This window comes from Cyprinodon tularosa, unplaced genomic scaffold (genome assembly GCF_016077235.1).
Source record: "Cyprinodon tularosa strain WSP-4 unplaced genomic scaffold, ASM1607723v1 ctg1127, whole genome shotgun sequence".
NCBI classification, from domain to species: Eukaryota; Metazoa; Chordata; class Actinopteri; order Cyprinodontiformes; family Cyprinodontidae; genus Cyprinodon; species Cyprinodon tularosa.
In genome coordinates this window covers 122,150-132,346 of record NW_024037923.1, presented here as the reverse complement: position 1 = coordinate 132,346, position 10,197 = coordinate 122,150, and the positions used below count along the sequence as shown (strand labels likewise).

The following is a 10,197-nucleotide window of genomic DNA, read 5'->3' as shown; positions in this document are numbered from 1 at the left end:
CGGTCCCTCCGTCAGCATCCAGACGGAGCTGGCTCTGCAGCAGCTGAAGGAGAACCACCAGAAGGAGATTCAGCAGCTTCAGATCCAGCTGGAGACTCAGGTACCTGCTGCTCTGCGAAGCAGAGCCCTGACCTCAGCAGAACCTTCAGCACCTGCTCCTCTTCCTCAGGGGAACTACTATGAGAGGCAGCTGGACATGATGAAGCAGAACATGGAGGTGGAGAGGAAGGACATCTCCCAGGCCTTCAAGGTGAGGAGGAGGAGCCTGCAGCTGCAGAGGTTCTGGTGCTGGTGGGTCCGACTGAGCTGTTGGTTCCTCCTCAGCTGGAGATCAGTGAGCTGGAGGAGCAGAAGGTCCAGCTGGAGCAGCAGGTGAAGCAGCTGAAGGAGACGGTGGCCAAACTGCAGGTCCAGGTCCAGCAGGGTGGAGGGAGGGGCGGCGAGGTGGAGCGCAGGTCCGGACCGACCCGTCTCCCATCGAGTTCTGCCGCCGACCCGTTCTAACCGTTCTCCCCTCCCAGGATGCAGCGGGAGCGCGCCGAGCTGGAGCAGAACTACGCCACAGAGATCAGCAACCTGGTCCAGAAGCTGAGCGGCGAGAAGGAGCAGCTGGAGGCGGAGCTAAAGCTCAGGATGGACCAGGAGCTGATGCGCGTCAGGTGGGTGGCAGGAGGTTCTGTCAGAACCACAACCAGGTTTTTATTGGACCCGAGGTAAGAAAGCAGCTCTGTGAGCAGGAAGGAGAGCCAGAATCGACAGGCCGAGGTTCGGCGCCGCCTCCTCCAGGAGAGGAAGAACCTGAAGGAGCAGCTCTGCAGCCTCCAGGAGGCCCAGGCTGGACTGGAGGAGGTTCTGGAAGCTTCCAGGACCAGGTGTTCGGACCTGGAGAACCGGCTGGAGGAGAGCATCATCTCCAGGGATTCTCTAGAGGTTCTGAAAAGACGTCTGGTCTCTGAGAGGAGCTGCATGCAGGAGGAGCTGCAGCAAGTGAGGGAGGAGGGGGCGGAGCTCCAGCTTCAGGTGGAGCGTCTGAGGGCGGAGCTTAGAGAGCGAAGCTCCTCCCCCACCCTGCAGACAGTCGCCTTCCTCAGGGCTGAGCTGGAGAAGCTTCAGGAGGTTCTGAGGAGCAGAACGGAGTCCATTTCCAGACTGACGGCTGAACTGGACTCCCTAAAGACGGACCGGGACCGGCTGACCCAGGAACGGGACCGGCTGACCCAGGAACGGTACCGGCTGACCCAGGACCTGAAAGAGCAGGCCGTGGTCGTGGACACACTGCAGCTCCAGCTGGACCAGAGGAGGAGCACTGAGGCTGCACTGCAGGAGGAGCAGAACCGGGCCTCACATCTCCGGTCCAGTCTGCTGGAGGAGCAGGAGGAGGTGAGCCGCCTGAACCAGGAGAACAGAACCTACATGCGTCTGGTGGACCAGCTGTCTGCTCAGATCGTGGAGATGGAGGAGGAGATCTCCTCCCTGAGGGAGCACCTCCGAGGCCTCAGCCAACAGCTCAACGGCACCGCCGACCTGGTTCTGGACCTGCGCCGCCAGCTCAACTCCAGAACCAGCCAGGCGGAGAGGCTGCGGGTGGAGGCTGCAGACGGGACCTCGGAGCAGGTGGTGCTTCTGCAGCGGGCCCTGCAGAACTCTCAGAACCAGCTGAGCAGCACCAAGGAGGACTTTGAGCGCCAGAAGGGGAGGCTGGCCCAGCAGCTGATGGAGCTGGAGAACCTGGTTCTGGACCTGGAGGACGGGTCCGAGGCGGCCGGTCCTCACAGGTTTGTGAGGCGGACCCAGACACTCGCCGAACCGGCCAATCAGAATCATCATCTCTAACTGAATGAACTAATCGCAGCGCAGCATCTCTAACTGAATGAACCAATCGCAGCGCAGCATCTCTAACTGTATGAACCAATCAGAGCGCAGCATCTCTAACTGAATGAACAAATCAGAGCGCAGCATCTCCAATCACAGCGCAGCATCTCTAACTGAATGAACCAATCAGAGCGCAGCATCTCTAACAGAATGAACCAATCAGAGCGCAGCATCTCTAACAGAATGAACCAATCAGAGCGCAGCATCTCCAATCACAGCGCAGCATCTCTAACTGAATGAACCAATCAGAGCGCAGCATCTCCAATCACAGCGCAGCATCTCTAACAGAATGAACCAATCAGAGCGCAGCATCTCCAATCACAGCGCAGCATCTCTAACTGAATGAACCAATCAGAGCGCAGCATCTCTAACTGAATGAACCAATCAGAGCGCAGCATCTCTAACTGAATGAACCAATCAGAGCGCAGCATCTCTAACAGAATGAACCAATCAGAGCGCAGCATCTCTAACTGAATGAACCAATCAGAGCTCAACATCTCTAACAGAATGAACCAATCACAGCGCAGCATCTCTAACTGTATGAACCAATCAGAGCGCAGCATCTCTAACTGAACCAATCGCAGCACAGCATCTCTAACTGTATGAACCAATCAGAATGCAGCATCTCTAACTGAATGAACCAATCAGAGCTCAACATCTCTAACAGAATGAACCAATCACAGCGTAGCATCTCTAACCGTATGAACCAATCAGAGCGCAGCATCTCTAACCGTATGAACCAATCAGAGCGCAGCATCTCTAACTGAATGAACCAATCAGAGCTCAACATCTCTTCCATTCCCCCTGCATGAACCCGGTTCTGTTCTAACAGCCTGACCTCCTGTAGCTCCGTCCGCCTCTGCATGTGAATCACTAATCCTGACATCTGATCATCCAGAACCAGGGTTCTGATTCTGGTTCAGTCCGGTCTGTATGGGTTTTTCTCCTACAGGACTCAGCTGGAGGAGGTCCGATCGGAAAACGCAGCTCTGCAGGAACGGCTGAAGGTTCTGCAGCAGGAGGTCCAGAACCTGGAGGACGAGGCTGAGAAGAAAAGGTGAGTCCGGCTGCGGGTCAAAACCTGTTCTGCTGACGTTTCTCTGAAGGAGCCTGAACCAGACTCTGGTGTTCTCCTTGCAGGAGGAGGCTGCAGGAGGTGGAGCTGGACCGGGAGCGGAGCAGAGAGGAGGAGGAGCGTCTGCACAGAGAGGTCCGGTTCTGCAGCAGACCTTCAGGGTTTAACTGAAGCACAGCGGCAGCTAGCTGTAGCTAACCAGGATTAACTGGGCCCAGTAGAACCATCAGAACTCAGACCGTGGTCCAGCTGCTTCATGACTCACAGCCTCATAAACAGCAGCACCAGTTGAGCTGGAGCTGCTTCAGAGAAGCATAGCGTGGTTCTGCTTTAGTTGGACCTCACAGCAGCCTTTGACCCAGAGAACTTTCTGGGCTCCATCCGGGTCCAGATGATCAGTCTGTTCCTCAGAAAATATTCCGCTTGGTTTTAGGGTTCCTGTTTGGACCTGATCTCCATAGAAGGAAGTAGTTTCACAGTGGAGGCCTAGTTTTCAAAATAAAAGCCCTGTCAGTTGAATGGTTCCTGAACAGAAGATTCCACCTGGAATCATCTTCTAGAAAGTTCTGATTCTGCTTGGTGTTCGTCCAGATGAACTTCCAGACACCTGACCCGTTTTTACTCCTGCAGAACTCCAGCTACCGGGAGGAGGTTCTGGAGCTGAGCAGCAGGAACCTGCAGCTCAGCAGCGAGAACGGTGAGCTCAGCAGCCGTCTCCATGGAGAGCAGGAGTCTGTCCGGATGCTGCAGGAGCGCCTGGCAACGGTTACTAAGAAGCAAGAGGAGGAGGGAGCTGCAGTAAGTCAGACCGGTTCCGTTTGGACCGAGTTCAGAACCAGAAATGTTGGAGCTGACGGGTGGATGGTTTCAGGTGCAGCAGCTGCAGGAGGAGCTGATCTCCTTCAGGGAGAAGGTAAGGATCCGTCTGTTGGTCCGTTTCTTCAGCCGCTGGTTCTGTTCACTGACCTGCTGGCTGCTCCTCAGCTGGGCAGCCAATCACAGCAGGAGGCGGAGCTTAGAGGGCTGATGATGAAGCTGCAGAAGGTGGAGCAGGAGAAGCAGGAGCTGCAGAGGGAAACGGAGAACCGGAACCAACAGGTCAGAACCGAACCATCTGGTCCAAACGGCTCCCCCTGCAGGTCCTAGAGTGTAGTCACATCTCTGCTGGTTCTGCTGCAGGTGGAGCAGCTGCAGCAGCAGGTGGTGTCTCTGCAGGCGGAGGCAGAGCTGCTGCGCTCCCAGCTGCTCGCCTCCACCCAGGACAAACTAGGCCACGCCCAGGAGGTGACCCAGCTCCACAGGAAGCTGCGTGAGGCGCTCAGTAAGGTGAGCTCACCTGACGCCGCCCCACCCTGCCTGGCTCTGACCGGGTTCTGATCAGGTTCTGATGGTGCAGGTGGAGGAGATGCAAGCAGACGTCAGGAGGCTGATGGAGGAGAAGGAGGAGCTTCAGCAGAACCTCCAAGATGAGACCCGGAGACTCCTGGTCCAGAACCAGGAGCTCCGACAGCAGGTACCTCACAGGGCAGGTGATGGCTGAGTGGGCGGAGCTTCTCCACCCAATCAGCCGCTTCCTTAGAAACGTTTTAGCGGTCAGAACAAAAATGGCCTGAATTGTTGTGATCAGCTGGCTGGTCTGCAGGTCCAGGAAGTTCAGCAGCAGCAGAAGCTCAGGTCCAGATTAGAAGCGGCGACGGCTCGGGCGCACGCCCAGGACCAGGTCAGGATCCGGGTCAGAACCACGATCCAGAAGGACCGGGGAGGGTTTCAGTCCATCTGTTCTGTTTGGTTAGGACTGATCAGAACCGTGTTCTGGTTCCAGGAGAAGGAGCAGCAGCTGGAGGACGAGGTGAAGCTGAGGAGAACCCAGCTCAGCATGAAGCAGGTGGGTTCAGAACCACCCGGCGGTCCACCTCAGCAGGTTCTGCTTCTGACCTCTGCGCTGCTTTCAGGAACAGTTCGACAAGGCCACGGCGGCGCTGCAGCGGCGGGCGGACCAGCTGGAGGTCCAGCTGAAGGCTCTGCGTCTGGTTCTGCAGGACAAGGTCCAGGAGCTGAAGGAGCAGGTGAGTCTGATTCTGCGGGCCTCAAACCGCCGGACTCCTCCGACGTTCTACCGACCTGCTTTCTCCTTCAGGTGGAGAAGAACGTCCAGAGCAGCGGCCTGCTGAAGGACCTGTACCTGGAGAACGCCCAGCTGATGAAGGCGCTGCAGGTGACCGAGCGCCGCCAGAAGCAGGCGGAGAAGAAGAACCGCACGCTGGAGGATAAGGTCGGCGCTCTGAACCAGCTGCTGAAGGAAGTGGTGGCCACCGTCCTCTCCACCTGAGGGCGCCGGCCAATCAGGATGGGCGGGTTCTGCTGCCCGACCCAAACCAGCCTTATTGTTTGTAGAAAATCTGATTATTTCTAATAAAACTTTTTAATTAAATGATTCTTTACTCACTGCAGCTAAAATGATTTTACAGAAGATGCTTTAGAACCGGGCCAGGAGCAGCTGGTGGGCGTGGCCTCCACCTGGACAGGTGCAGATCTCCTTCCTGTTTATGTTCATCCAGTCTCAGCAGCTGAGGTGATGCGTTCAAGTTTTGTAGGAACATTGAGAACTAACAGGTCTACATTATTTCTGGAAGCTGATTGGATAATTTAATCTGTTTAATGACCAGGGGCGGACTTAGGAAATGTGGGGCCCTAGGCAGACAGGCAGGGGCCCCTCTGAACAGCCCCATTCTCCAGATAGAGAAATGTTAATAGAATAGACATCCATTATCTGTTCTAGGTTGTGTCCCTCTCTTCTTGTCCCTTTTCTTCTTGTTTTCCTCTCTATGTTTTGTACTCAGCTGACTTTTCATGCTGTCTCTAAAGGAATGAAAGATTTTTTCCAAGCACTAAGCTCACTTAGCTGATTGCTCCTTCCTGTGTTTCCAAAAAGGCCAAAGTAAATAACCCAGTCCTTCTTTTCACTGTAGACAAGCCATGATCTGCTTATCTGTTCTCCATTTTTCATTTGGATGAAACAATAGCTGCATGAATCATGACAGCAGACAAGATAGAGGAGAGCAGGAGGCGGGGTTACCAATCTACTTGCTCTGGAGAGCAGAGTTCGCTGCTTTTAGATGTTGTCTCCAAAGTCTCCAGTAGCAGAAAAAAGTCTCTAGATTTGCGCTAGGAGCTTTGAAAGTTTGAACCAGGAAGAGGAACTATCTGAAATCTGCCTGGTAACAGCCGTTAACAGACCACCACTGACACAAAAGTTAGGAAAAAAAACAGAACAAGCTTTATTGTAAAACCACAGATAACATGGCCACCGATGCATTCCTGGAACGTCGCCATCATGTTCATCAGGACATCACATGTTCCAGAACGCCCTGGCGAATCAGCTGTTCACATTTCCACCGTGGTAGAAAGTGCTGGAAACAAAAACATCAAACAGGTAGAATGTGAGCGACGAGCTGGTGATCAATCAGACCAGCATACCTATAGTATCCCTTTATTTTTGTATAAAAAATTGACTTTAAACTACCTCGGTGCTCGTCTGTCCCTTTAGTCGTGTATAAAAGAAAAACTATCAAGCTCAGATCGCCATACTCTTCAAAAAACCAAAAAGGTAGTAATTAAATGTTTTATGTACATGACTAAAGGGATACACGCCCCTTGAGGTAGTTTAAAGTTTATTTTTCATTCAAAACTAAAGGGATAAACACAAACCTGACATCATGCACGTGAGTATTGACTATAGGTATGCTGGCCTGATGGGGTATGCAGGTCTGAAGGTGTATGCTGGCCTGATGGGGTATGCTGGTCTGACAGAACACCGGGTCCAAAGCACCTGGGCTGGATCTACCTCCAGCATCAGCTTCAGTTCTACTGGCTTTGAGCAGCTGTAGCCCCAGTATTTCCAGTTAAGTCCCATAACAAAGAAAGAGGTGGAGAGCAGATGGACAGCAGGCCCACCGTCCCCAGATATGTCCTACATTACTACCCTGAGGACTACCATGATCCCGGGCCTCCTGTTGCTAACGTAGCATGGATGTAAACCAGGTGTTAGCATCATGGACGTTAGCTCCATAACATCTAGAACTAAAACAGCAACATTCTAGATTCAGATGAACTCTGGTTTATCACAGCTAGCATGATGTAAAGGTTCTCATGCTGTAGCTCAATGAATAAAAACACTACGATGCTAACCTAGCATGTTAGGTTAACTCTCTACTTTATACATGCTCCCAATCGATAGAATTATTAGACAGCACGGGATAAATTTCCACTGTAATGCTGATGATACTCAGCTATATCTGTCTATAATCCAGATGAAGCTAACCCATTATATAGATTACAGGCATGTCTGAAGACATAAAAACCTGGATGACTCTTAACTTTCTGCTCCTGAATGCAGACAAAACAGAAGTTATAGTCTTTGGACCAGAGTCTCTGAAACAGAAGCTGATTAGTCAGTCACTTCATTTGGATGGGATTAAACTGATTTCAGGTAATAAAGTAAAAAATCTTGGTGTTGTTTTTGATCAGGACCTGTCATTTAAATCCCAGATAAAAGAGGTTTCTAGAATTTCCTCCTTTCATCTGAGGAATATTGCAAAAATGAGAAATATCCTGTCCAGGGGTGATGCTGAGAAACTAGTCCATGCATTTGTTACTTCAAGGCTGGACTATTGTAATTCTTTACTATCAGGAAGTCCACAAGCTGTAGTTAAAAGCCTTCAGCTGATCCAAAATGCTGCAGCCAGAGTTCTGATGAAAATGAAAAAGAGAGATCATATCTCTAATGTTAGTCTACAGACTAAACTATAGGATCCATCGGCTATAGATGGATTTATTGCTTAGTTCATCCACTGACTGGGAAATTACCTGAGGAACGTCTTCCTGCAGACAGAAAACTGTTGGTTTTAGCAGCTAAATGCTAAACAGGAAGGCATTTGCACGTCTCTGTGGGAGTGGGGAGTACCAATATGGCGGACGGCAGCTTCACTTTTCTAATCAGCAATCCAGTGAATAAATAGACATGAGTGGGGGTGGCCACAGCCACCCTGTGCAATGCTCTGGCCTCCTAGCATCAGTTTAGCATTTCTTCCCATTCTGCACAGCCAGCGAGGTAACACCCTGGATACAGCTCTAATGGTCGACTCCAGGAAAGGTGACGGAACAGGAAGTAGCAGCTAGTCAGACTCCAGGAGCTGTATGCTAAAGGATAACATTGGCGCTACATTGCTAATGTTAGCATTGCATTAATGTCTCTATAACGGCTAATGGAACAACAGTGTTATGATGCTGAAGTCTGGATTACTTTAGAAACTGTTCACTAGCAGATAATGCTATGCTAACATTAGCATTACTGTAGCATCAGAAAGCTAACGGCTAAAAAACATCCAGTTCTCACCTGGCTGTTCTTCTTCAGGAGGATCACCGTTCCATCATCAATCTCAAACTCTCCATGATCCTTCAAGCACCTCACCTGGACACACATGATGATGTCAGCAGGCTGGGCCAGGCTGCAGGTCAAAGGTCAGACGGAAATGACTCACCTGGATGTAGAGGCTCTTTGGAGGCTTCATGTCCTGCGTGATGTCCAGACCTTCCTCTCCACCGATGGAGCGCATGAAGGAGGCCAGAGACTTTTTATACTGACCGAACCACTGCACCTGAACACAACACAGCTGTTCTCACATGTCCATATCAGCAGGGGGAAACCTGAAACAGGAAGTGAGGTCACTGACCTCCTCTGCAGACATGTGAAAGCGTACGTTGGCGGGCAACACACTGCCGTACTCCCAGCGCAGCGCTCTGATCCTCAGCAGCCGGTCGTACCTGGAAACAGCAGGAGAAAGGTGAGCAAGAGCGGCCGCGTGGCTGCAGGCGGAGCCGGTCACGTGACTGTGGGCGGAGTTACAGGTAGGCCACGATGCAGCGCTGGTTCCTCAGCAGGCAGCTGTGACGCAGCTTGATGGAGGGGATGAGGTCGGCGCGGCCCACGGTCTTCGCTTCATTCCTGGAAAAGATCAGAACCCATCAGCAGACGACCCGATTCTGGTTCAGTCGACTCCGGTTCCTCTTCTAAATGTTTAGAATCCAGCAGAGGTCATCCATTCTATTCAGTTTACTTCTATAGCTCCAATTCACATCATGTCATCTCAGGTCACTTTCCAGTTCACCAGATCATCCAGTCAGATTGATTCAAAGTTTTCTATCTAAGGAAAACCAGCTGATTGCATCGACTCATTGACTCTTCAGCAATCCCTCACACTAAGCATGCTTGTAGCGACAGTGGAGAGGAAAAACTCCCTTTGAACAGGAAGAAACCTCAAGCGGAACCACAACCAGATTAATGTGAGATCAATAGGGCCCCAAGTTCCTGGGGGCCCCATAAAACTATTTCCACGTATGGTTAATACAACTATTCCTTTTTTGTGCACATTAATGATGTTTTTAATAAAAATTATTTCACTAAAATGCCATCAGAACTAATAATGTTCAGAACCTTAACCCCACATTGTTCCCTCAGGGGATGGGATAAATGCAGAGAGAATGTCTCCAATGTGAGATCAATAAAATTCAATTAAAAAAATTAACCAGGGTGAAGTTTATCATCTGCTGGGTTCCCAGGAACCTTTGAAGAGGAACAGAACCTGCAGAAGTTCCAGTGTGTCTGAACTTACACATCAGCCTGGTTCTGCTCATATAGAGCCTCCATCTCCTGCAGAACCTGCCTCAGACCGTCCTCCTGAAAACACACACAGAACCTTAGAACCGGACCCGAACCATCGGAACCGGAAAGTTTCAGCGGCTCCATGCTGCTGTTCTGAGCTTTTCAGCTGCAGAACTGTATTAGCTCTAAAACAGACATAAAAATAAAAAACTTAAACTGTTGATCTAAGCCGAGAGGTAGATTAGAGGGAATATTGTCTGAAAACATTGTTTCTATCATCTTTAGGCTTAGATCAGCGGCCGAACACTAAAAGTAGAAATTTGTTAACGGAGTTTGGCCTCCGGAGCAGCGCTGCCAGCAGCTGGAATACTGACGTTAAAAGCGGGCAGCTGTCCGTCAGTCATCCGGTGCAGCTCCCGGATCAGCTCGATGGCTTTCTCACAGAACATCCTGACGGAGCAGCGACGGACCGAACTGGAGCTGAACTGGAGCCGTCAGACGCCGGAGGATCCTGCCTGATCGGCGGCGGAGGAGCAGCTTCGCGGTAAAATGGTTTGTTGTGATCATGTGACCCAGTGACGTATGACTC

General features: G+C 51.3%; 2 protein-coding genes across 2 annotated transcripts; one reads left to right on the top strand and one right to left on the bottom strand.

Annotated features, from left to right (window-relative positions):
* The first annotated feature begins 6 nt into the window (after positions 1–6).
* Positions 7–5,378, top strand: LOC119794308 (trichohyalin-like). The gene is made up of 16 exons (XM_038301800.1): positions 7–100; positions 170–250; positions 325–455; positions 522–659; positions 738–1,775; positions 2,825–2,929; positions 3,013–3,082; positions 3,578–3,745; positions 3,819–3,860; positions 3,932–4,045; positions 4,127–4,273; positions 4,344–4,460; positions 4,590–4,667; positions 4,770–4,832; positions 4,900–5,013; positions 5,085–5,378. Exons 2-16 carry the CDS (start codon positions 197–199, stop codon positions 5,274–5,276), a joined length of 2,571 nt encoding a protein of 856 aa, XP_038157728.1. The 5' UTR covers positions 7–100; positions 170–196; the 3' UTR covers positions 5,277–5,378.
* An 823-nt stretch (positions 5,379–6,201) lies between these two features.
* gins1 (GINS complex subunit 1 (Psf1 homolog)) lies at positions 6,202–10,144 on the bottom strand. Its single transcript, XM_038301643.1, has 7 exons — positions 9,983–10,144; positions 9,619–9,683; positions 8,853–8,951; positions 8,680–8,770; positions 8,488–8,604; positions 8,343–8,417; positions 6,202–6,357 (listed from the first exon to the last, which is right to left on the bottom strand). Exons 1-7 carry the CDS (start codon positions 10,055–10,057, stop codon positions 6,289–6,291), a joined length of 591 nt encoding a protein of 196 aa, XP_038157571.1. The 5' UTR covers positions 10,058–10,144; the 3' UTR covers positions 6,202–6,288.
* Positions 10,145–10,197: the final 53 nt, after the last annotated feature.

Coding starts and splice junctions, on each gene's coding strand:
- LOC119794308 (XM_038301800.1), top strand. CDS start 197: ATGATGAAGCAGAACATGGAGGTGGAGAGGAAGGACATCTCCCAGGCC. Junction 456..521: donor GGCGGCGAGGTGGAGCGCAG/GTCCGGACCGAC, acceptor CTCCCCTCCCAG/GATGCAGCGGGAGCGCGCCG. Junction 3,746..3,818: donor AAGAGGAGGAGGGAGCTGCA/GTAAGTCAGACC, acceptor GGATGGTTTCAG/GTGCAGCAGCTGCAGGAGGA.
- gins1 (XM_038301643.1), bottom strand. CDS start 10,057: ATGTTCTGTGAGAAAGCCATCGAGCTGATCCGGGAGCTGCACCGGATG. Junction 8,771..8,852: donor CGCTGCATCGTGGCCTACCT/GTAACTCCGCCC, acceptor TGCTGTTTCCAG/GTACGACCGGCTGCTGAGGA. Junction 8,605..8,679: donor TTCACATGTCTGCAGAGGAG/GTCAGTGACCTC, acceptor TGTTGTGTTCAG/GTGCAGTGGTTCGGTCAGTA.